This window comes from Nilaparvata lugens, chromosome 3, assembly GCF_014356525.2.
Source record: "Nilaparvata lugens isolate BPH chromosome 3, ASM1435652v1, whole genome shotgun sequence".
Classification (NCBI taxonomy): Eukaryota; Metazoa; Arthropoda; class Insecta; order Hemiptera; family Delphacidae; genus Nilaparvata; species Nilaparvata lugens.
Window position 1 is genome coordinate 81217316 of NC_052506.1, and position 27672 is coordinate 81244987.

General features: G+C 41.9%; 1 protein-coding gene across 1 annotated transcript in view; it reads left to right on the forward strand.

The window, feature by feature from the left end:
• The first annotated feature begins 1866 nt into the window (after window positions 1-1866).
• The window catches only part of LOC111054017, a 38029-nt gene continuing 12223 nt past the window's right edge, over window positions 1867-27672 (forward strand). Inside the window, exons 1-4 of the mRNA XM_039424766.1 lie at window positions 1867-2116; window positions 5336-6073; window positions 8229-8328; window positions 12701-12802. Coding sequence (XP_039280700.1) covers window positions 1905-2116; window positions 5336-6073; window positions 8229-8328; window positions 12701-12802 — 1152 coding nt within the window. The 5' untranslated portion in view covers window positions 1867-1904. The remainder of the gene's footprint in view (window positions 2117-5335; window positions 6074-8228; window positions 8329-12700; window positions 12803-27672) is intronic.

Consider the following 27672-nt stretch of genomic DNA (forward strand, 5'->3'; position numbering starts at 1 on the left):
GTCAATAACATCATGTTAAGTGCGTTGACACCGGAGTTGATAACATGAGTTATTAATAAAAAGTCGTCAACTTGACTGAATCAACAAAAATTTATCTTCACAAGATTTCATAACTCGTGCTTTTAACATAAAATTCCTTGTTATTAACAAGACTCATGTTATCCATCGAGAGTCGGTAAAGATCAAAGGAAATGTGTTATGTTAATGACAAAAGCCTCTTTTATCGCATTAACTTTTGTTGATAACAGGTTACCTTCCTCGAAACCCCCTCGCCAAGAATCCCTACCCTACATCTACAGCTGTTCCCTGATAACTACAGCTGCAGACAAAACACGTGACAAAGTTATCATATTTTGTTGATAACAAAACTAAATGTTATCAACTTTTGTTTTAATCTCTGGTGTGAACGCATTATAATTTATTTACATTAGATCAGATGAAGATCATTATGTTAATGATCACACACATGTTTCAATTTGAAGTATTTTGAAGACAATTTTTTGCTTTTTATTCCGGCTGTTATATCATATGAATACTCTCGTTAAATTAAATCATATGGGAGTCAATTATATTGATAACAAGATCTTGTTAATAACAAGGCATTTTCTGTTAGAAACATGAGTTATTAACATTTGTAAAGTGAAATTTTTGACGATTCAGTCAAGTTAATAACTTTTTGTTAATAACTCGTGTTATTAACTCCGGTGTAAACACAGCTTTAGACTTCATAACCATCAAAATTTGAGAGAGGAATCAGTACAAGACAAGCTCAGTTTCCCTCTTCCAGATTATAATATCTACATAATTATTATTCATAGATCATCGTGATCATTCTATTGATAAATAACTGACAATTACTGAGATATTACATTTATTCAAATGCTAATGAATTAACAATAATAATTATTGATAAAGCTGCTTTTACACCAGAGTTAATTACACGAGTTATTAACTTGACTGAATCGTCAAAAATTTCTCTTGACGAAAGTTAATAACTCATTTTCCTAACAGAAAATTCCTTGTTATTGACAAGATCTTGTTATCAATATAATTGAATCCCATATGATTTCATTTAACGAGACTATTCATATGATATAACAGCCGGAATAAGAAGCAAAAATTGTTTTCAAATTTGAATTGAAACATGTGTGTTTGCATTTTTCTTCGAAAAATATGAAAAAAACAAGTACTTTGACCATACTTCATCATTTCTTAATCTCATTTTTGTTCCAAGTGCATATACAGAAATCAAAAGTAAAGCACTGCTTATCAATATTTATACTAATTTTAGAAGTACGTATGTTCCGCCTAAGTGTTGAAGCTCCTAATCCGGTTTGAACGGATGGCTAGATCATTGCCAATGACAACTTCATCAAAAACTCACGTCTCTTCATTTTATTTTTTTGAATCTCTAGTTGTAGAGAATCATAGCATTTATTCCAATCTGATCCATCATCCCATACCACATTCTTAGTGACAATACAAGTAAATCTTTGTAATAAAAGTGTTTGATAAAAGTCCTACGTAAAAGACACTCTGGGGTGTTAGACACCCCAAACGAAGAACAAGATGACCTTGTAGAATGCTATTACTGACTGAAAGTGGTGGAGAGTAGTTGACAATACTACAAACTTAATTTAGACTCGGCATAAATTCCCATCTGTTTGATATTGTCAACTGCAGAACAGAAAAAAAATCCCTGGTGTGCGAAACACCCCAGTGTGTCTCTTTAGGGTTGAAAACTTGTGTTATTAACTCCGGTGTGAACGCAGCTTCAAGGTAATTCACCGCATTTAATTTGGATTTCCGTTTAATAATAATTCCATATGACTGATTGGTTGAATGAAAAAAAACCTACTCTCTCTTGTGTTTCAGAATTTTCTACAACAATAATATTGATAACCATGATTGTAAAAAAAGTGTTTGAAGCTTACCATAGGCTCAGTTCAAATATTTTTCTGAGAACAATAATGTTTGTCCTACTGTTGAATGAAACACTGAATATTGTGCTTGCTGTGATCAACTACTGGAATGTATTCATTGAACGGTTCATGGGCCTCAAGGATATTGTCCTCTTCGTCTGCCTATCTTCATGTGCTGTAGATATCAGCTTCCGGTGAGCAAATCAAATTCAATTTTCCTCCACCTACTGTCTAAAGTACTTACTTTACTCCCTGAAACCTAATACTAAAGTGTTACTTTTTCGCTCTCGGTAGTAAAAAACAGAAAAACTCCCTAGGGAGTAAAAGTGACACCATTTAAATAACATGGGGAGCATCTCTATTTTGAAACTCACATTGTAATAGGTTAGAAGGTCTAAGCTCAGATGAGAAAGCATAATAGAGGTGTCTGTCATTGAGTCAACTGAATTCAATACCACTACCAGAAATTTGATTAACTCATGAAATATATGTTTGTATGATAATTATTATATTCTCAATATCAGTAGACGATAAAAATTTATACAATTTTTAAAATATCTTGTTCTATTCAAAATACCAGCAAACAAATATTTTTGATCTGCAATTCAAATCTGAACCGCGTGATCTGGAGTCAGATCGGTTTTAGATTTACGTTATGTTGTTAGGAATCATTGTCACCAATACGTAAGTTATTAGAATGATTTTATTTGCAGTTTCTATAGAAAAATGTAGATGGAGGTAAAATGTTGTGTACATCACGAGCGAAAAATACTTTTTCTCCCTCAGGAAAATTGCTGCCCTCGGCTTCGCCTCGGGCTTCAAACTTTTTCCCACAGGGAGAAAAAGTCGTACTTTTCACTCTAGATATACAAATAACTATTCTTTGCCATCAAAGAAAATCTGGTGTGGTACACTCACACAACTTTCCTTGCTCATTGATCTATAAGCCTCATTCTTAAACGAGGATCAAATCAAATCAAATCATATTTTTTCACAATTTACAAATAATACAGTACAGTTACAGTACATTCATATATACCCTTACGTTCTGAGAGACTCACATGTAGGCTTAAGCCTGTGTTTGTGAGGGCCTGGCGTAATTCGCTGAATTTAAAATCGATAAACTAAATTATGAAAATTGATATTATATTAAACTAAATTGAGAAAAATACAGATTAAGAAAAATGATATGAGTAAATGTTGATATTATAGGAAGAAAACAAATAATTGGCTGCAGAAACAGCCAGTTATAATTATTAATGACTGAAAGTTAGTAACTAATACTAAAAGGTAGATACACTATAGCAATGAAATTAAATACCAAGTTATAAAGAATTTTCCAAACTTAGAATGAAAGACTTATGTCAGGATAATCTAGGGGAATAACATTATGCCGATTGGCGGCTAAATAATTTTATTAAAACTACGATTATACTATTGTTATTGTTTTCAGAGTACATTTTTCTTTGTTTGAATTATCAAATTTGAGGATTTTCAAAAGTTGTCAAAAAAGCTGTTCTACAAATAAAATATCGACGTGTGTTCTTTTGAATAAACTGCTCTACCTACCTACTTCATGCACAAGAAGGAGGCTACGAAGTAAATTTCCCAAGGATGGAGTGGACCCCCTGTTGATTTCTCAGGAAGGACACTCATGCTAGTTAATAGAGCAGATATATAACTATACAGGGTATGAATTTGAAGAAAATCAGTCCAGTCATTTTCGAGAAAACCGTGAAAAACAAGGTTTTTCAGTGATTAACCGCCTTTTTTCTCAAGAATATTACGGAGCTCCTGCAATTTTCTCAGAAATGATACTCATGTCAGTTGATAGGGCTTATAAATAGCTATCCATGATATAAATTTGAAGGAAATCGTTAGAGCTATTTTCGAGAAAACCGTGAAAAACATGGGTTTTTAGTCATAATCCACCATTTTTTCCGCCATTGTGAATTGAATTTTATTGAGTTTCTTATTGTCGGATCCTCATGGTATAAGAACCTTGAGTTTAGAATTTCAAGTCAATCGGTTAATCAGGAATGGAGTTATCGTGTTCACACACACACCACACACACACACACACACACACACACACACACACACCACACACACACACACACACCACACACACACAACACACACACACACACCACACACACACACACACACCACACACACACACACACACACACCACACACACACACACCACACACACACACACACACACACACACACACACACACACACACAACACCACACACACACCACACACACACCACACACACACACACACACACACACACACAACACCACACACACACACACACACCACACACACACACACACACACACAACACACACACACACACCACACACACACACACACACACACACCACACACACACCACACACACACACACACAACACACACACACACACAACACACACACACACACCACACACACAACACACACACACCACACACACACACACACACACACCACAACACACACACACACAACCACACACACACACACACACACACACACACACACACACACCACACACACACACACACACACACACCACACACACCACACCACACACACACACACCTTGTAACGTATAGAAAACATGAAATCAGGGTACCTTGAATTTTTTTGGAAAGCAATACTTTCCTTACCTATGGTAATAGGGCAAGGAAAGTAATGAAACGTATAGAAAAGATGAAATTAGGGTACCTTGAATTTTTTTGAAAAGCAATACTCTCCTTACCTATAGGGCAAAAAAATTCAAGGTACCCTAATTTCATCTTTTCTATACGTTTCATTACTTTCCTTGCCCTATTACCATAGGTAAGGAAAGTATTGCTTTCCAAAAAAATTCAAGGTACCCTTGATAGGGCAAGGAACATAATAAGAAAACTATTTTAACATTATCTGTCTCTCTTCCTGTGCTGTGGATATTAGCATAGAGGAAATATAGCATGAGAAGATATCCATTGTATGGGTAATTCATGTTCCAAATTTTAAGCAATTTTTATTTTAAACCAAGCCGATTACTGTTGACTACTGTCTATCGTCTGTTCTGTTGGGGTGAGAGTCTAAGAACGGCACAGTCCAAGGGCCCTTTGCACAGTTTAAACTCATCATCATCATCATCATCGTCATTCAAGGATTAGGCTCTGTTCGCCTGTTTATGGTAAAATATACTCAATAACAAATATATATCACCAGCATTCTGAGCCAGTTTTCCAGCAAGGGCAGGGGTACCACCAATTTATTATTCGACTTTAAATACATATAAAGGCTCACAGACAACTCCATAAAGCCTCATCATTGAATTTATTCCCTTCCATTGTATTCATCCATTGCCTTCGAGAGAATTAATCCCATTTTGTTTTCCATTCCAGATATGAACGCAGCATCGCTCTCCTGTCAGTTATCGAAGAAAAATTTGTCGGCGAAAACAGCAATTGGAACGTCACCTCGACCTGCGCCCTCTACAGGCAACAGCTGATCGACCTTGACAAACGCGTCTGTAAGGTGATCACAATCTCCATCTTCAACATGAACATTTGGCCGCTATTGGCTGTCGCACTGTTCAGAGTAAGCGGAGTCAAAACTCCCCATCCGCCCCTCCCCTGCGCCTACTACCTCCCACAAAGCGTGACGTCACACCCTGTGACGTCATATGTGACAATGTTCGTTCTGCAATCTTGTTGTCTGTGGATATTCGCGGCTATAAGTCAGGTTATTCTTTCATCAATAATTGTAGCTATACAGAAATCAGCGTTCGATTTTGAGCTGTTTTTTGAACTTGTGGATAGGTTTGACAAATCTGCCTTTGGACATGAAGAAAAATGTTCCAAAGAGGTTGAGGAAGAAGAGAGAGAGATAAAAACACCTGAGAACCAGTGGAGAGAGAAAGGAGGAAATAGGAGGAAGCATGATGTGGAGAGTGAGAGAGTATATAGGGTGCAGACTGGACGAAAATGTTCCAAAGAGAATAGGGGAGAGAAAGAGATGAGAAGAGCAGAGAACCAAAAGGAAGAGAAGGATGGAGATTGCAGGATGTATGGTGTGGAGAGTGAGAGACAATTGAGAGAGCAGACTAGAATGCTGGTTGCATATCACCAGAAACTTTATAAGTGAGTATTTTCGTTTTCTTGAGGACTTTATAGTATTGAAACCTAGGATTTCAGAATTCTTCTTACTTGATAGAAGGATGAATCATTTTTGAGGCCCGGTTGCACAAAAGCCGGTTAAATTCTAACCGTAATTGATTTAATGAGAACCAATCAGAGAAGGGTTTTTGGAAAAAGACGGCTCCTCTGATTGGTTCTTGTGGAATTAATCACGGTTGAAATTCAACCGGCTTTTGTGCAACCGAGAAAAATAACATAGAGAAATAACCGGCACTGAGAGAAAAATAACATAGAGTGAAGATAGCATAAGAAGATATTCCATGGTATGGGTCGTCCATGTTCCAAATTTCAAGCCGATGTTTTGTAGGATTCTACTTAGAGGGAAGAAGAAGGAATAATCCCTGAGGGAAGAAAAGAGTGGGAAAAAGAGTTTATAAGATATCGCATGGTATGAGTCGTTCATGCTACAAATTCGAATCCGATTTTTTGTCAACTGAAGCCGATTTCTGTCGACTACCGTCTATAATAATTATTGTTTTGTTGGGATGGGAGTGGAGAAAGGCACAGTATGAGAGACTACCAACGTTACATAGCTTCACTAAAAATAACTGTAAGGACTATCGGCTTGAGTTGACAATGAAATTTGGAAGACATATGCCCTATTATTCTTCTTCTTCTATATGCCGGCTCCGCGACGGAGATTGGCGATCATCAATGCAATTTGGATTCTATTGACTGCAGCTCGGAACAGAGATGTTGAGTCAATGTTGAACCACTCTCTCAGGTTCTTTAACCAGGATGTTTTCCTTCTACCAGGCCGGCGTCTTCCTTCAATCTTGCCCTCCATTATCAACTGCAGGAATCTGTACTTCTCATTGCGCATCACATGTCCAAAATACTGGAGCTTCTGACTCTTAATACAGTAAAGAACCTCCACTGTAGTCCCAATTCGTTCCAATACCTCAGAATTCCTCACCCTTTCTGTCCATGAAATACGAAGAATGCGCCGATACAACCACAGTTCAAACGCCTGCAGCTTTGCCTCCAATACCTTCGTTAATGTCCATCCCTCATGCCCATACAACAACACTGGAATAATGTAGCACTTCAACAAACGAATTCTAGTCTTGAGAGCAAGGTTCCGATTGCATAATACCCCTCTCATTCTGAAAAATGCTGCCCTTGCCTGCTCCATCCTACTCCTTACTTACTGGTCGAAACTCCATTTCTCATTGACACAACATCCAAGATATTTGAAGCTTTGTACACGTTCCACCAACTTACCAGCAATTCTCACTGTTGCCTCGACACGTTCTCTGCTAACAACCATGAACTTTGTTTTGCGTACATTCATGGCATACTTATTGCATGGTTCAACAGCAGTTGGAGATCATCTGCACTTCCAGCCAGCAACACTGTGTCATCCGCATACCTGAGATTATTCACAACTTCACCGTTGACAACCAGTCCACATGTGCATCCATCAAGAGCCTCAGAGAGGATAGCTTCTGAATATAAATTGAATAATGTTGGTGACAACACACAGCCCTGTCTTACCCCTCTACGAACTTCTACTTCTTGCCCTATAGCATGGGATATCTTCTTATTCTATCTTCTCTCTATAGTATAATTGGCATGTATTTTAGAACTTTACTTATAGAAAAGAAAAGGGAATCATTTTTGAGAGAACAATATTGAATCCGTAGTTGTAACTGGTTATTGTTTGTCTATACCCTTTATTGTAAATAAAACATTCACTGTTAAAGTCTCCTCAAGTATTTTCTGCTTTTGAATTATGTTTTTGGAAGTAGAAATGGATTCCTTAGTTTAAGAAATAGAATGAAATGATCAATGATTCAAACATCAATGATTGATGATGAGGATTAATTGCATCTCGCAATCTCCAACAATCTTTATATATTTATTCTAATCTTATTTGATCCTAATGTAGTTCATGATTGAAATTCAACATACTTTCGTGCAACTGGGACTATCCTCTGCAAACCCAGGCTTAGTTGATAATAATAGCTTCACTGTCTGATTATTTGAACTCAGCATTGCGTTGATCTGATATTGAAATTGATCTCGACCGAGTGAAGCTTGTGAGAGTTCATGTCTGGTAATAAGTGAATTAACAATTTTTTTCATTTATTTTCAGTACAATGAAAATACTTAGTGAAAATGCAGGCTTTGGAACGTCATTATCAAACATTGTCATATGTTTGATGAATTGCGTATACCTGTACTTATTTGTCAAGGTGAGAATATCACAATATTCATTTTCCAAAAAATCTATACAGTTCTCTCTTTTACATCACAATTTGTATGCTGAGTGCCGGTTGCACAAAAGCCGGTTGAATTTTAATCGTGGTTGATTGATTCCATGAGAACCAATCAGAGAAGCCGTCTTTTCAAAAAAGCCTTCTCGTGGTCCTCGTGGAATTAATCACGGTTGAAATTTAACCCGCTTTTGTGCAACCGGGCCTAATAATCTTACTCCTTTCAGAAACATCAGTCTTTTTAGAAAAAATTATAATTCTTACATTCGATTCTTCATAGTTCTATTGTGAGGTGACGTTATAATGGCAGTGTTTGATTAGCAATGGTATTGCCATCCTTGTTTATCATTCAACAAAGCCGATAGCGCTATCTCTTTCTCGCTTTGCTCTGTTGCCAGATCGTCTTTCAACAATGAAAAATCAATTGACAGAACGAAGTGAGGTCTAAGATTCAAGTCGACGGTTTGGCATTTCTTTTAATGTTTATATGTTGCGCATTTACGGCGAAACGCGGTATTGGATTTTTATGACATTTGACAGGAATGTTCCTTTTTTAATTGCGCGTCGACGTATATAAAAGGTTTTTGGAAATTTTGCATCCCAAGGATAATATAAAAGGAAAAAGGAGCTCCCTTCATACGCCAATATTAGAGTAAAAATCAGACTATAGAATCATTCATCATAAATCAGCTGACAAGTGATTGATTACACAGATGTGTGGAGAAGCCAGTCTATTGCTGTATTTCCGTAAGGTCTATAGTTTCAATCAGGTACTTGTGGATGAGAATCGTGAGGTCTACGGTTCACAGAACTACTGGTAATCAATTAACAAAATATTTAATCTTGATCATGGAAATTCATTATGAAATCATTGAAAAATATAATTTCTCGCTTGATAATAAAATATAATTGATTATTTTAAACGAGAATGAACAGTTAAGATTACATCAATAAAGCGGTATCAGTTACCCTCCATAGAAGGCATTGACAAGACAGAGGATCGGCAATGTTGTCCTCCTATCTCGACTATGTGTTCTTTTTATGAACTGCTCTACCTACCTACCTCATGCACGAGAAGGAGGATACAAAGTCCATTTCTCAAGGATCGGGTGGACCCCCCATTAGTTTTCCAGAAAGGAGACTCATGCCAGTTGATAGAGCTGATTAATAAATATACAGGGTATGAATTTGAAAAATATCGGTCAAGTCATTTTTGAGAGAATCGTGAAAAACATGGTTTTTTAGTAACTATCCGCCATTTTTCTCAGGAATTTTACGGAGCTCCTGAAATTTACCCAGAAATGAGACTCATGTCAGTTGATAGGGCTTATAAATAGCTATCCATGGTATAAATTTGAAGAAAATCGTTAGAGCCGTTTTCGAGAAAACCGTGAAAAACATGTTTTTTTAGTAATTATTCGCCATTTTGAATAGAATTTTATTGAATTTCCTATTGTCGGATCCTCATGGTATAAGGACCTTAAGATCGAAATTTCAAGTCTATCGGTTGATTAGGAATGGAGTTATCGTGTTCACAGACATACACACATACACACATACACACACACACACACACACACACACACACACACACACACACACACACACACACACACACACACACACACACACACACACATATACACACACATACATACACACACAGACCAACATCAAAAAATCATGTTTTTGGACTCAGGGGACCTTGAAACAAATAGAAAACTTGAAATTAGAGTACCTTAATTTTTTTTGGAAGCAATACTTTCCTTACCTATGGTAATAGGGCAAGGGAAGTGAAAACTGGTTATAGTTTGTGTAATATAAGTTAAGTTGAGACTTGGCCCTCCATCCGGAGAAATTACATGGTTGCCAACTCGTGTAGAATTGAGACTTTCTCAAATTTCCAATTCAACGTCAGGATTGGATGTAGAATATCATCCCCGATATCCTAGTAGTGCTAGAAAATATCCAGGTTTGAAGGATAGAAAGGAAATTTAACTTTTATGATAAAATTGGAAACATCTCGAAAATTTGTTTTTCTTTTGAATATCACTTCTCTCAGAATCATGGGGCGTCGTAATGCGTGATAATTTTATATCAGATTAACGTGGAGAATGTCTCCTTTCTATGGTGTCTGGATCATTTTTATCCGACCTATAGTTATTTCTTAATTAATGATTATGTTCGCCAATGTCGAGACATTTCAAGCAGAAAACATGAAATTTTCGACATTCTGGAAACTTTTTTGTTTCAAAAGATAAGTGGGTGGTGAAAGCTAAATTATTTTTTCAATTGTCAAAAGTAGTCGGAACAACGTATTTTGGTCTCCAAGGAATTTTAAAGTTCGGAGAGCTGCTGCATGGTATGCATTGAGTACCAAATTGTATGCTAAAAGCTGGAAATTTACGAGATATTTGACTGAATTATTTCAAACGTAAGCAGCTGATTGCCTCTAGAAAGGCTGTAATGAAACACTACTTATATTACTCGAGGCGAGGTTGTCATTTTCACTATTTTGTAATCATGTGGCTTGCAGTGTTGCTGAATTTTTCAATCGTTCTGTATTTTGTTTTGTTGATCCCAGCTTTTAAAAGCCTATGGCGGCACATCATTCAGCCGCTATCTTCGACTTTGAAACTCCTGAGAGGCCAAAATACGTTCTTCCGAGTACGTTTGACAATTGGGAAAATAATTTCAATTATTTCTGAGAAACTTTCTCGCTTTCACCACCTACTTATCTTTTGAATCAAAAACGTTTCTAGCATGTCGAAAATTTCATGTTTTTTGCTGGAAATGTCTCGACATTGACGAACATAAACATCAATTGAAAAATAACTAGAGGTCGGAAAAAATTGTCCAGACGCCAATAGAGAGGAGACATTTTTCCCGTTAATTTGATATAGAATTATCACGCATCACGACGCCCCATGATTCTGAGAGAAATGATATTCAAAAGAAAAACAAATTTTCGCGATGTTTCCAATTTTATCATAAAAGTTGAATTCCCTTTTGATCCTTCAACCCTGAAAATTTTCTAGCACTACTAGGATATCGGAGATGATATTCTACATCCAATTCTGATGTTGAATTGGAAATTTGAGAAAGTTGCAATTTTACACGATTTGGCAACCATGTACTTTCTTCGAATGGAGGGCCAAGGCTCAACTTATTTCACACAAACTATAGAAACTAAATAACGGAATTGTATATTCTCCAAATCATCTGGTTTTGTTGGTTGCTAAGCTGTAAGCTTCCCTTTATTTTCTTGTTGTTTGACGACTCTCAAGACCATTTATTTGGTTCATGAACTTAATAAAGTTTCGTTTACACCAAAGTTATCAAAAAATTTCGATAACTTAATTTTTATAGATTCTATAAGATTGAACGGAACTTGACAAACACATATGTTCATCATGTGTATGATAATTTACAGTATGTTCAATCTAATAGAATCTATAAAAATTAAGTTATCAAAATGTTGTTAATAATTCAGGTGTAACCGCAGCTCAAAGCTGCGTTTAAACCGCAGCTCAAAGCTGCGTTTACACCGGAGTTAATAACACAAGTTTTTAACATTTTTGTTATGAACTGATGTTAATTACAAAAGTTAAAAACATCATGTTGAGTTGCGTTTACACCGGAGTTGATAACATGAGTTATTGATAAAAAGTTGTCAACTTGACTGAATCGAAAAAAACTCTTTTGAAAAAAGTTGTTAACTCGTGTTTTCAACAGAAAATTCCTTTTTATTAACAAGATTTATGTTATCCATCGAGAGTCGGTATTTTTTGTTAATAACAGGTTACTATCTTCCCCGCAACCCCCTCGCCCAGCATCCCTACCCTACAACTATACAGCTGTTCCCTTATATTAACTTTTGTTGATAACAAAACTAGCAGCGAAAAGAAAATGTTATCAACTTTTGTTTTAAACTCTGGTGTGAACGCATTACGAGTATAATTTATTTACATTAGATCAGATGAAGATCATTATGTTAATGATCTCACACATGTTTCAATTTAAAGTATTTTGAAGACAATTTTTTGCGTTTTATTCCGGCTGTTATATCATATGAATACTTTCGTTAAAATAAATCATATGGGAGTCAATTATATTGATAACAAGATCTTGTTAATAACAAGGAATTTTCTGTTGGGGAAATGAGTTATTAACTTTTGTCAAGAGAAATTTTTGACGATTCAGTCAAGTTAATAACTTTTGAGTTATTAACTCCGGTGTGAATGCAGCTAAAGGCATCAGTGGATCCTAAGCATCCCAGTAAAGTTGCATTGTGCTTCCTGAGAAATAAAATTCATTATTATAATTCTAAACTCATGTCTTTTATTTTCAGACAAATGTGGTTGTGATACGAATCTTCGCATTCTGCTTCGTGACATTTTCTTCCTTTCTAGTCTTCTTTTACTGCCATTGTGGACAGAACATTATCAACAAGGTAAGATACCCATAATCGAATTACAAATTTTCAACTCTCACGAATGATAACATACAATTTTTTCTCATGTTAAATATTATCAATCTCGTTTCACAAACTAACTAGTAGTTCTGTGAACAGTAGACCTCGCGCAGTATTCTCATCCACAAGTACCTGATTGAAACTATAGACCTTATGGAAATACAGCAATGAAACTATAGACTGGCTGCTCCACACATCTGTGTAATCACTTGTCAGCTGATTTATAATTCTATAGTCCGATTTTACTCTAATATTGGCGTATGAAGGAGGCTCCTTTTTCCTCTTATATTATCCTTGAAATGCAAAATTTCCAAAAACCTTGTATACTATACGTCGACGCGCAATTGGAAAAGTAACATACCTGTTGAATTTCATGAAAATCTATCACCGCGTTTCGCCGTAAATGCGCAACATATAAACATTTAAACATTCAAACATTAAGAGAAATGCCAAACCGTCGACTTGAATCTTAGACCTCACTTCACTCGGTCAAATATCACTCAAAATTTTGAAAAATATGAAAAACTTTAGGGAGGTCCACGTGATAATAACAGGATTTGATTAGCAATGCTCTTGCCATCCTTGTCTATCATTCAACAAAGCATTCTCTTTTTTGCTTCGCTCTGTTGCCAGATGGTGTTGTAGAAATGTAGAATTAATAATTAATTAACAAAATATTCCATTTTAATTATTTAATTATTGAAAAATGTAATTTCTTGCTTAATGAAATATAATTGATCATTTAAACGATAATGAGCATTCAATATTACATCAATAAACCTGTATCAGCTTCTGTAGAAGCCTTCTATAGAAGGCATTGACCAGACAGAGGTTTGGCAATTTTGTTCTGCCATCTTTCTCCACTGCCATTATAACGTGCACCTCACTATAGTCTCAGAAACTAATATTATCAAATTCAATTTCACTAAAAATATATAAATATGAAAAAATATATTAAGTTAGCTCATGCATTCATTACTCAAGTAATTTGGAGATTACGAAAACTTTCTGATTACTTTCTCTTAATTGTTGGTGTTTTGGTTATTAGAATGTCCTATTCCACCCTCTAGGTTTTCTAATAATTGCGAAGTATTGCTACGACGCGGACTAGCTACAGTCGGGTATGGGTCGGGGTCGGTGACCGTATGGTGGAGGTACTGGACCTACACTTCTCCCCTTGTCTGTCTTTGGCGGGAGGTATTTAATTTGAAGGGAAGAGTGTGTGCCCGTGCCGTTGTTGGCCGATTCGGCCCTCGGCTCTTGGAATTCAGGTTGGGTGTTAGGGAGAATTGAGGTAACCTTAACCAAGGATACGGATCCGGATATCAGATCCCCACAAATAATTATATTTGTAAAGGTAGTACGCAATCTGAACCAACTGCGAGTTGACGGCGAGCAAAGCTGTACCTGCAAGCCCGGAATAAAGGTTGTAGGTGGAGGAACTCGGGATGGGATTTAACAAGGAATGATATAGAATTTTTGTTACGGTTTTCGCAATCTGAGACTGCGGGCTGTCGGTGTGCAGACTGAACCTGCGCACCCGGTATTAGATCAATATGATTGGAGAGGCGTAAGTGGTATAAGGTACAGGATATGGTATATCGAGTTTGAGGTATAGGGAATATTTTATCGGGCCTGGGGAATGGAGATTCGTTAATAGGATTGTTCCTTCCTGTAACTAATGGGGTTTGGTTCAATAACTCGCGATCTGTGAATCGCGATATAGTTCTCAGCAAGCTGAACCTGCTAGCTAAATAAAGTATATCAATTACAATTTTATGATAACTAAAGCTCAAAGGATGAGGTTTCGGGTGTCGGATTCCTGAATCGCGAGCCTGCAGCTGCGAAAGGATTTTCAGCAATTCTGAAACTGCTAAACAGGATTTCCGCGCTAATCTGATGACAGGGCGCCGGTTATTAAGGGCCAATCTGTAACTGCCCTTAAGGGTATGGGAATCACTCTCAATAGTCCGAAACGCTTTTAAATTGATAGTCAGTATGTCGACTATTATGAGAGGATAGGGAAGGGTTTACAAGGATTCTCCTAATCTTCTTGCTGGTCTGAGAACCGCGACTGGGTCGATCTCTAATCTGTGACTGAGATCCTGCTCTACATAAGGTTTCCTACACCTCTCGCTGGTCTGAGGACCGCGACGGGAACGATCTCTAGTCTGGAACTGAGATCTCGCGCTATACAGGGCAGGAAAAATTAAGAGGAAGAAAGAGAGAGGATGCCGCAGTCTGGGGACTTCAGCGAGGACGTTCTCAAGCTGCACCTGAGAGCCGGAAGTGTCGCAGTCTGTGACTTCGACAAGGACGTTCTCAAGCTGTACCTGAGAGCAGGAAGCGTTGCAGTCTGTGACTTCGACAAGGACGTTCTCAAGCTGCACCTGAGAGTGGGAAGCGTCGCAGTCTGTGACTTCGACAAGGACGTTCTCAAGCTGCACCTGAGAGCCGGAAGTGTCGCAGTCTGTGACTTCGACAAGGACGTTCTCAAGCTGTACCTGAGAGCAGGAAGCGTCGCAGTCTGTGACTTCGACAAGGACGTTCTCAAGCTGCACCTGAGAGCAGGAAGCGTTGCAGTCTGTGACTTCACAAGGACGTTCTCAAGCTGTACCTGAGAGCTAGAAGGATTATAGAATAGGGAAAGTGAAGAGAAAGTAAGAGAAAGGATGCCGCAGTCTGGGGACTTCGGCGAGGACGTTCTCAAGCTGTACCTGAGAGCAGGAAGTGTCGCAGTCTGTGACTTCGACGAAGACGTTCTCAAGCTGTACCTGAGAGCAGGAAGCGTCGCAGTCTGTGACTTCGACAAGGACGTTCTCAAGCTGCACCTGAGAGCAGGAAGCGTTGCAGTCTGTGACTTCAACAAGGACGTTCTCAAGCTGTACCTGAGAGCTAGAAGGATTATAGAATAGGGAAAGTGAAGAGAAAGTAAGAGAAAGGATGCCGCAGTCTGGGGACTTCGGCGAGGACGTTCTCAAGCTGTACCTGAGAGCAGGAAGTGTCGCAGTCTGTGACTTCGACGAGGACGTTCTCAAGCTGTACCTGAGAGCAGGAAGCGTCGCAGTCTGTGACTTCGACAAGGACGTTCTCAAGCTGCACCTGAGAGTGGGAAGCGTCGCAGTCTGTGACTTCGACAAGGACGTTCTCAAGCTGTACCTGAGAGCAGGAAGCGTCGCAGTCTGTGACTTCGACAAGGACGTTCTCAAGCTGCACCTGAGAGTGGGAAGCGTCGCAGTCTGTGACTTCGACAAGGACGTTCTCAAGCTGTACCTGAGAGCTAGAAGGATTATAGAATAGGGAAAGTGAAGAGAAAGTAAGAGAAAGGATGCCGCAGTCTGGGGACTTCGGCGAGGACGTTCTCAAGCTGCACCTGAGAGCAGGAAGCGTTGCAGTCTGTGACTTCGACGAAGACGTTCTCAAGCTGCACCTGAGAGCAGGAAGCGTCGCAGTCTGTGACTTCGACAAGGACGTTCTCAAGCTGCACCTGAGAGCAGGAAGCGTTGCAGTCTGTGACTTCAACAAGGACGTTCTCAAGCTGTACCTGAGAGCTAGAAGGATTATAGAATAGGGAAAGTGAAGAGAAAGTAAGAGAAAGGATGCCGCAGTCTGGGGACTTCGGCGAGGACGTTCTCAAGCTGTACCTGAGAGCAGGAAGCGTCGCAGTCTGTGACTTCGACAAGGACGTTCTCAAGCTGTACCTGAGAGCAGGAAGCGTCGCAGTCTGTGACTTCAACAAGGACGTTCTCAAGCTGCACCTGAGAGCAGGAAGCGTCGCAGTCTGTGACTTCGACAAGGACGTTCTCAAGCTGCACCTGAGAGCAGGAAGCGTTGCAGTCTGTGACTTCGACAAGGACGTTCTCAAGCTGCACCTGAGAGCAGGAAGCGTTGCAGTCTGTGACTTCGACAAGGACGTTCTCAAGCTGCACCTGAGAGCAGGAAGCGTTGCAGTCTGTGACTTCGACAAGGACGTTCTCAAGCTGCACCTGAGAGCAGGAAGCGTTGCAGTCTGTGACTTCAACAAGGACGTTCTCAAGCTGCACCTGAGAGCAGGAAGCGTCGCAGTCTGTGACTTCGACAAGGACGTTCTCAAGCTGCACCTGAGAGCAGGAAGCGTTGCAGTCTGTGACTTCGACAAGGACGTTCTCAAGCTGCACCTGAGAGCAGGAAGCGTCGCAGTCTGTGACTTCAACAAGGACGTTCTCAAGCTGTACCTGAGAGCAGGAAGCGTCGCAGTCTGTGACTTCGACAAGGACGTTCTCAAGCTGCACCTGAGAGCAGGAAGCGTTGCAGTCTGTGACTTCAACAAGGACGTTCTCAAGCTGTACCTGAGAGCTAGAAGGATTATAGAATAGGGAAAGTGAAGAGAAAGTAAGAGAAAGGATGCCGCAGTCTGGGGACTTCGGCGAGGACGTTCTCAAGCTGTACCTGAGAGCAGGAAGTGTCGCAGTCTGTGACTTCGACGAGGACGTTCTCAAGCTGTACCTGAGAGCACGAAGCGTCGCATTCTGTGACTTCGACAAGGACGTTCTCAAGCTGCACCTGAGAGTGGGAAGCGTCGCAGTCTGTGACTTCGACAAGGACGTTCTCAAGCTGCACCTGAGAGAGGGAAGCGTCGCAGTCTGTGACTTCGACAAGGTCGTTCTCAAGCTGCACCTGGAGCAGGAAGCGTCGCAGTCTGTGACTTCGACAAGGACGTTCTCAAGCTGCACCTGAGAGTGGGAAGCGTCGCAGTCTGTGACTTCGACAAGGACGTTCTCAAGCTGCACCTGAGAGCAGAAGCGTCGCAGTCTGTGACTTCGACAGGACGTTCTCAAGTTGTACCTGAGAGCAGGAAGCGTTGCAGTCTGTGACTTCAACAAGGTCGTTCTCAAGCTGCACCTGAGAGCAGGAAGCGTCGCAGTCTGTGACTTCAACAAAGACGTTTTCAAGCTGCACCTGAGAGTGGGAAGCGTCGCAGTCTGTGACTTCGACAAGGACGTTCTCAAGCTACACCTGAGAGCAGGAAGCGTTGCAGTCTGTGACTTCAACAAGGACGTTCTCAAGCTGTACCTGAGAGCTAGAAGGATTATAGAATAGGGAAAGTGAAGAGAAAGTAAGAGAAAGGATGCCGCAGTCTGGGGACTTCGGCGAGGACGTTCTCAAGCTGTACCTGAGAGCAGGAAGTGTCGCAGTCTGTGACTTCGACGAGGACGTTCTCAAGCTGTACCTGAGAGCACGAAGCGTCGCATTCTGTGACTTCGACAAGGACGTTCTCAAGCTGCACCTGAGAGTGGGAAGCGTCGCAGTCTGTGACTTCGACAAGGACGTTCTCAAGCTGCACCTGAGAGAGGGAAGCGTCGCAGTCTGTGACTTCGACAAGGTCGTTCTCAAGCTGCACCTGGGAGCAGGAAGCGTCGCAGTCTGTGACTTCGACAAGGACGTTCTCAAGCTGCACCTGATAGTGGGAAGCGTCGCAGTCTGTGACTTCGACAAGGACGTTCTCAAGCTGCACCTGAGAGCAGGAAGCGTCGCAGTCTGTGACTTCGACAAGGACGTTCTCAAGTTGTACCTGAGAGCAGGAAGCGTTGCAGTCTGTGACTTCAACAAGGTCGTTCTCAAGCTGCACCTGAGAGCAGGAAGCGTCGCAGTCTGTGACTTCAACAAAGACGTTTTCAAGCTGCACCTGAGAGTGGGAAGCGTCGCAGTCTGTGACTTCGACAAGGACGTTCTCAAGCTGCACCTGAGAGCAGGAAGGATTTTAGAATAAGGAAAGTGAAGAGAAAGTAAGAGAAAGGATACCGCAGTCTGGGGACTTCGGCGAGGACGTTCTCTAGCTGTACTTGAGAGCTAGAAGGATTATAGAATAGGGAAAGTTAAGAGAGAGAAAGAGAAAGGATGTCGCAGTCTAGAAACTTCGACGAGGAAGTCCTCAAGCTGTACCTGAGAGCTGGAAGGATTATAGAATAGGGAAAGTTAAGAGAGAGAAAGAGAAAGGATGTCGCAGTCTAGAAACTTCGGCGAGGAAGTCCTCAAGCTGTACCTGAGAGCTAGAAGGATTATAGAATAGGGAAAGTTTAGAGAGAGAAATAGAAAGGATGTCGCAGTCTGGAAACTTCGACGAGGACAAGCTCAAGCTGCACCTGAGTTCTCTAGGAAAAGGATTGGGCTTTTCCTACTTGGAATTACAGCAAGTCAGAAACTGCTAAGCGAATTTAAAATACAGGGCCACTCTATAGTATGTAATTAATAAGGAAAATACATCCCTAAAAACTGAGATTACCTTATTACAGAAGAGGAAATGCACACAAGTGACCAGTCCTGACATACAGTTACCTGAATCACTGCAGGACTAAATACGGAGAATAGCGAACAAATTCCCGCACTAAACTTAAGCGTCGTGAAGCGACAGAGTTGAGACTTAAGAATTAAGCCCTCAAAAATAATCTGCTTAAGAGCCTAGCTAAATTTCCCACTCAACTATTCGTAGCACAAACTTGAGATCCCTTACAGGCTTCAAACCAAGGATAACACGTTCACTCCCAGTGATACGAATTTAGGAAAAATAGCTGACAAGAAAGACAAACCCACAAGGGAGTTCTTACTCCGAGTTGTTCGGAACTCGACCTACAATATTCTATGTTAACACAAGATAGAATAATAATTAGTATCGGTAATGTCGTAAGGAGAGGAGATTCGCGACCCGATCTCACGCTCAACCACCGAACAACTGCTTCTCTCTCTCCCAGGTCTTCTTGAAGCAACACCGGGTCACTGAAAGTTAGGAGGCCGGGGGAAAAGGGCTTGCTGACCAATGGGAGTCTGAAAAGACGATCACGCCACTAGTCATGTGACAGGGTTTGAATCCACTAGTGCTGATGATAAGGGTACAGCTAATGATGACACTGATACTAATTGCTACACTAATTCAGGCTGGTAAACAATATTTCTATTCCAGAAATTTCATGAAGAGCGATACTGACCCGACTCGGTAGCCGCTTATCGTTTTGATGATACGAATGCTGCTAATTTAAAGGGGTTGACGGCGATGGTGAAAATGTATATACACAACTACAAATCTAACAAAATATATCCGGCGGACGATCCTATTCCTCTTCTAAAATAGAATAATTTCGCTAATTTTTCGCTGGACGACGGCTCTCCATCCGTCACAAAAATTCACTTTGTGACACCCCACTCCTACTAAGGAGGTGGGGGGGGGGGAATTGCATTGAACGTACAAGGCGACGTCAGGAATACCGGCTACAACCACACCGCATCCTCCCTACTTTTCACATTACGGGAACGCATTTCAGCGATGGATAAAAAGCGATCAAGTGGACCAAGATGAGGCGCCATACTGCTAAGAGAGTCGAAGCACTACTGAAGCAATAGAAAGACGACTAGATGGGCTTATACAAAAATATTCAGGTAACGACAGTGTAGAAAGACAAGATTATCATTATCGGGAACGCAATAAAAGCAACCCTACAATAAACAGATAACAAAAATATCCTGAAAGAAAAGGTTCGAACGTCTTATGCGATGCGTCAACGAGAGAAGGAGCAAGAAACCAGTGAATCAACCCTGTCACGGCATCTAACGGGAAACGTAATAACTAGTTGAATAAAGTGCTTCCCCCGCACCTTGCACCGTCTAAGGCTAATATAGGCAACCCGCACTTCACTCCACCAACGCAATTTGCGTTCGCCTGTTCTTCTGAGCGAGACTCCTCCTCCTCCTCCTCTACACATGGGGGTAACAACTTATTGTCTTTTACATGAACAGTCACAGATTTATTCTCTGCTACTTTAACCTTCACTACTGTAGGACTCAATATCTCAACCACCTCCCAGGGGCCTGAGAACTTTGGAGCGAGTTTCGCGGCAAACTGGTCAACTCCCGAAGATAAATAATGTTCTCTCTTATATATCAACTGACCTGGGGATAACTTAACATCTCGCCTCCGAAGATTATAATAACGGCTAGCATCCCTATATGCTTTATCCAAATTATCCACTACAATTTTCCTGGTTTGAATTAATACCTTAATTTTTTTCTGTAGCGTGGCCTGACTACTTTCAAAACCCTGCGTACGTGGATCGTCTTGAGACTCGAATGTGGACTCACCTGGAGCCCTCAATTCCCTACCAAAGTTGAGATAAGCTGGAGTATATTGGGTGCCTTGATGAATAGTTGTATTCATCGCAAAACAAAATTCTCTTAAATATCGGTCCCAATCCGAGTGGTTCTCTCCTACAAAGATTTGTATCATAGTTTTGAGTACACGGTTTACTCTTTCAGTAGGATTACAACTAGGAGAATATGGGGGGGGGTGAGAAACACATTTACGCCATTATCCTCACAATACGAGCGAAAATACTTGCTAGTGTATTGGGTTCCATTGTCACAAATGAGCATCCTAGGTGCTCCATACCGTGTGACAATCAATTCACGGAAAGCTTTCGTGACTCCTGCGCTATCTGCTTTAGATAAGGCGGCCACTTCCGTCCACTTAGTGAACTGATCTTGAAACACGACTATGTAACGGTGTCCTAACTTGGAACGGGGTAATGGGCCGACTAAGTCAGTACTGACAGTCTCCCAAGGGTGAAACAATTTACGGGGATTTTTCTTGCGACCATATGGGGTCCTCTGTTCTACCTTAATCTTTATGCAGTCATCACACCTCCGAACATAGTTGGCAACATCATTAAACAATCCAGGCCAGTAATATAGGCGCGCTATCTTGTCATATGTACGATATATGCCAAAGTGACCCGCGGTTGGAGCATTATGATTTTGTTGTAAAACTTCAGAGCGACAGCTCACTGGGACACAAAGCTTCCACCCCTCAGCACTCTGCTCTTCCTGGAGCCGCCTCCTAGGCCAAATATGTCTATACAACAACCCATCTCTAACTGTATAGTCGGGGAATTTCTCGGGGTCTGCAATCAGTAATGATTTAATTTTCTTTACCCAGCTATCGTCGTTCTCTCGACCAATAGCGATAGGGGCCACCCCGCCCTCAGAGTTCGTTTCTCCCGAAGTGAGCTCCTCCTTACAGGGGGTGCATGAGAGTACATCTGGAACTATGTTGAACTTCCCTTTCCTATATTTTATTTTCAAATTATATTGTTGCATTTCCATTACCCATCGTGCTAAACGACCAGTGGGATGGGGAATGGCATGCAACCACTTCAAGGACTGATGTTCGGTAATCACAGTAATTTCGTAACCTTCCACATATGACTTGAATTTTCTCAGGGCATATATCACAGCTAGACACTCTTTCTCGGTTGTGGTATATCGGACTTCGGGACCTCTTAAACCCCTACTCGCATAAGCAATAACTTTCTCCTCACCATTAATCTCCTGAGTCAAGACAGCTCCCAACCCTTCGTCGGAGGCATCGGTCTGAATCACAAAGGGCAACTCAAAATGAGGGTAGGTTAATACTGGGGCACAGGTTAAAGCATCTTTGATTTTCTGAAATGCCGTTTCCTCCTCTTCTCCCCACTGCCAATTCACCTTCAACTTTAACAAACGATGTAACGGATTTGCTATCTCTGAAAAATTAGGGACGAACCTACAGTACCAGGAGGCTAACCCTAGGAAGCTCCTGAGAGACTTAACACGCTGCGGGGTAGGGAAATCTCTAACAGCCCTAATCGTTTCCGGGTCGGTACGGAGGCCTTGCTCTGTCACAATATGACCTAAGTATTTCAGCTCAGATTTCAGAAAATTGCACTTATCTTTATTTATAATTAGACCTGCGTCTCTCAACCTCTGGAAAACCTCTGCGAGATGTTCTCTATAGGATTCAAGAGTCTCCTCTAATACTACCACATCGTCTAAGTACGCAAACGCATACGGTTCGAGTTTAGGCCCTATCACCTGATCTAGCAAACGTTGAAAGGTAGCTCCAGCTGAGTGTAAGCCGAAAGGCATCACTTTAAATTGAAATAGACCTCTGCCCGGCACTATGAAAGCAGTCAATTCTTTACTCTCCTCATCTAACGGAACTTGCCAATAACCACTCTTCAAATCAATAGTAGATATATACTTAGCATCGCGAAGCCTGTCTAAAATACCAGTCATATTTGGGAGGGGGTAAGCATCTCTATGAGTCACAGAATTAAGTTTACGAAAATCAATACAAAACCTAATTTTCCCATTCGATTTTTTTACTAATAAGATAGGAGAACTCCACGAGCTACAGCTGGGTTCTATGACTCCCTGTTCAAGCATTGTATCGACTTCCTCATCAATCACTTTTTGCATGATAGGGTTCCTGGGATAGGGACGAAGTCTGAAGGGTTCAACTCCTTCCTGGAGTTTTATTTTGTGTGTCAAGATATGGGTCCGTCCTGGGAGTGAAGAGAATTTCCGGATTTCTTCTTCCAGAAAATTATCGAATTTCTCCTGCTCAGAGACAACTGATAACCTACCTTCCCCTTCCCTACTCCGTAATCGGACTCCCTGGGGTTGCATTTCTAATACAGCTCCCATCTTACGCAGATTTTCCACTCCTAAAATCATACGAGGTTCAATATCTGGGACAACTGACACTTGCCACTTATACTCCTTGCCACATACAGTGACCGGTAAAGTGCTCTCTCCTTCTATCTTAAGACGTTTCGCGATCTCACTAGAAACGTATGACTTTTGAGATGAGGTATCTATAGCGGCATTCAGGTCCACCCCCTCTACTCCTACGTACATGTACACCCCGTTATCTCCGACCTTCCTACTTGGTCTAACGGCAGCTACAGTCGACACCTTAGAAGTATTCGCTGAACTCTTACTACCACATATAGCTCCCACTATCTCTGGTTCCCATTCTACTCTATTATGCCTCATATTGATAGTTAAATTATGCTGAATCATAAATGACACTCCTAGCAACACGTCAGGCTTAAGGCCTTCCATCACTACAGCCTGGAAAGAAACAGAAATATTTTCTATTTTCCATTGGGTAAAAACTTTTATCGAGAGGAGAGCAGACTTCCCATCAGCGAGTATCGCTTTATGTGTGCAGTTTTCTTTCTTTACCGACCCCTCACGTTCTAATGCTCTCAGAACTTGTGTACTGATGTAGGATTTTTCCGATCCTGTATCAATCAAAGCGACAAATTTATGGTTCGCCAAACTCACATCAATGAAAGTCCGTGTATCTCCTGACACGGTTCTGGGGCTTAAAATCTTTGTTGAATGAATTACTGAATTTCCCGACGATCTTTTACTCTGGGACTTACAGTTACACTGATCATGATTTTTCCCACATTCCTTACACTTAGAAAGCTCGGGGCAAGTTGACCTCCAATGTCCTGTCTTTTTACAATTCCAGCACACAGGACCCTGACTAGTACTACTCTCTTCTATCGCTTTAGTCTCCCGTGGCTTAGTAGTTGCCTTAGCTGAATTTTCTCCCCGTTTATTGTCCTCGATTTTGGTATTCCGTGAGGACAACCTAGAGTGCTTTTCTTCAGCACGGATTGCCTCATATTCCCTAGTTATATCTAACAGTTGGTCTATGTTTTGGGCTCCTACACTTCGGACATGTAACTTATATCTGGGTAATAAATTCTGATACACCCTCTGATATATCCTATCCCCGTCATAACTTCCTAATCTCCTCATTAAAGTGAGTAGGGCTTCAACATACTCATCAGCCGGTTCGCCCTCCCTCTGCTTCCTTGCAATGATTTGACTTTCAAGACCGTCACTATAAGTATGGGGATAGTATCGGAGTTTAAACGCCTCTACAAAGTCAGCCCACGTCCTCCACTGGGAGCGACGATTCCGCATCCAGAGTAGGGCCCCTCTCTCCATCAGCTCTGGTAGGGCTATAAGAGATTGTTCCCCGGATATCCCATATGCGCTCTGAAGTTCAGTGAGCCTCTCAATAAAACTGGGAGCATCTGATACACCATCAAAACGTAAATTCCAACTTCTCACCTTATCACATACAGCGCCCTGACTATACGTGCCTGAAGAGCGGTGTGGTGCCGGCTCTATACCTGTTGGTCGATTCACTCTGTTGTGGAGGGACGGCTCGGAGTAGACGCAGCTTGTGCCTGGGATAGCATCGTCCCAGCGAGTCTGAGAGGTCGCAGCGGTCCGGGACCGATGGTGTTCAACCATCCTCCTCCTCAGCTCCATCAGAGTCCCCGCTGCCGACAGGCCAAAACTCTCCAGGTAGCTGACCGCTTCCTCCTTACTCAGCCGGTACACCCACGACACTCGAGGGTCGGTTTCTCGCTCTGTGGTGTCTGTCTCGTGATCTCCCTGGTCCTCCTCATACTCTTGGAGTGTAGACTCCTCTCCCCGTTCCGACATTGTGCACTGGGGTTTACTTAACCTTTGCTCACGATCTACTTGGGCGCCAGACGTCTTAGCCCCACGTTCGGAGACGTCAGTTTTATTAGAATGTCCTATTCCACCCTCTAGGTTTTCTAATAATTGCGAAGTATTGCTACGACGCGGACTAGCTACAGTCGGGTATGGGTTGGGGTCGGTGACCATATTGACTGGTGGAGGTACTGGACCTACACTTCTCCCCTTGTCCTGATTCTTGACCCTCTGTCTTTGGCGGGAGGTATTTAATTTGAAGGGAAGAGTGTGTGCCCGTGCTGTTGTTGGCCGATTCGGCCCTCAGCTCTTGGAATTCAGGTTGGGTGTTAGGGAGAATTGAGGTAACCTTAACCAAGGATACGGATCCGGATATCAGATCCCCACAAATAATTATATTTGTAAAGGTAGTACGCAATCTGAACCAACTGCGAGTTGACGGCGAGCAAAGCTGTACCTGCAAGCCCGGAAAAAAGGTTGTAGGTGGAGGAACTCGGGATGGGATTTAACAAGGAATGATATAGAATTTTTGTTACGGTTTTCGCAATCTGAGACTGCGGGCTGTCGGTGTGCAGACTGAACCTGCGCACCCGGTATTAGATCAATATGATTGGAGAGGCGTAAGTGGTATAAGGTACAGGATATGGTATACCGAGTTTGAGGTATGGGGAATATTTTATCGGGCCTGGGGAATGGAGATTCGTTAATAGGATTGTTCCTTCCTGTAACTAATGGGGTTTGGTTCAATAACTCGCAATCTGTGAATCGCGATATAGTTGTCAGCAAGCTGAACCTGCTAGCTAAATAGAGTATATCAATTACAATTTTATGATAACTAAAGCTCAAAGGATGAGGTTTCGAGTGTCGGATTTCTGAATCGCGAGCCTGCAGCTGCGAAAGGATTTTCAGCAATTCTGAAACTGCTAAACAGGATTTCCGCGCTAATCTGATGACAGCGCGCCGGTTATTAAGGGCCAATCTGTAACTGCCCTTAAGGGTATGGGAGTCACTCTCAATCGTCCGAAACGCTTTTAAATTAATAGTCGGTATGTCGACTATTATGAGAGGATGGGGAAGGGTTTACAAGGATTCCCCTAATCTTCTCACTGGACTGAGAACCGCGACTGGGTCGATCTCTAATCTGTGACTGAGATCCTGCTCTACATAAGGTTTCCTACACCTCTCGCTGGTCTGAGGACCGCGACGGGAACGATCTCTAGTCTGGAACTGAGATCTCGCGCTATACAGGGCAGGAAAAATTAAGAGGAAGAAAGAGAGAGGATGCCGCAGTCTGGGGACTTCAGCGAGGACGTTCTCAAGCTGTACCTGAGAGCAGGAAGCGTTGCAGTCTGTGACTTCAACAAGGACGTTCTCAAGCTGTACCTGAGAGCAGGAAGCGTCGCAGTCTGTGACTTCGACAAGAACGTTCTCAAGCTGCACCTGAGAGTGGGAAGCGTCGCAGTCTGTGACTTCGACAAGGACGTTCTCAAGCTGCACCTGAGAGCAGAAAGTGTCGCAGTCTGTGACTTCGACAAGGACGTTCTCAAGCTGTACCTGAGAGCAGGAAGCGTCGCAGTCTGTGACTTCGACAAGGACGTTCTCAAGCTGCACCTGAGAGCAGGAAGCGTTGCAGTCTGCGACTTCAACAAGGACGTTCTCAAGCTGTACCTGAGAGCTAGAAGGATTATAGAATAGGGAAAGTGAAGAGAAAGTAAGAGAGAGGATGCTGCAGTCTGGGGACTTCGGCGAGGACGTTCTCAAGCTGTACCTGAGAGCAGGAAGTGTCGCAGTCTGTGACTTCGACGAGGACGTTCTCAAGCTGTACCTGAGAGCAGGAAGCGTCGCAGTCTGTGACTTCGACAAGGACGTTCTCAAGCTGCACCTGAGAGCAGGAAGCGTTGCAGTCTGTGACTTCAACAAGGACGTTCTCAAGCTGTACCAGAGAGCACGAAGCGTCGCAGTCTGTGACTTCGACAAGGACGTTCTCAAGCTGCACCTTAGAGTGGGAAGCGTCGCAGTCTGTGACTTCGACAAGGACGTTCTCAAGCTGCACCTGAGAGTGGGAAGCGTCGCAGTCTGTGACTTCGACAAGGACGTTCTCAAGCTGCACCTGAGAGCAGAAAGTGTCGCAGTCTGTGACTTCGACAAGGACGTTCTCAAGCTGTACCTGAGAGCAGGAGCGTCGCAGTCTGTGACTTCGACAAGGACGTTCTCAAGCTGCACCTGAGAGCAGGAAGCGTTGCAGTCTGCGACTTCAACAAGGACGTTCTCAAGCTGTACCTGAGAGCTAGAAGGATTATAGAATAGGGAAAGTGAAGAGAAGTAAGAGAGAGGATGCTGCAGTCTGGGGACTTCGGCGAGGACGTTCTCAAGCTGTACCTGAGAGCAGGAAGTGTCGCAGTCTGTGACTTCGACGAGGACGTTCTCAAGCTGTACCTGAGAGCAGGAAGCGTCGCAGTCTGTGACTTCGACAAGGACGTTCTCAAGCTGCACCTGAGAGCAGGAAGGATTTTAGA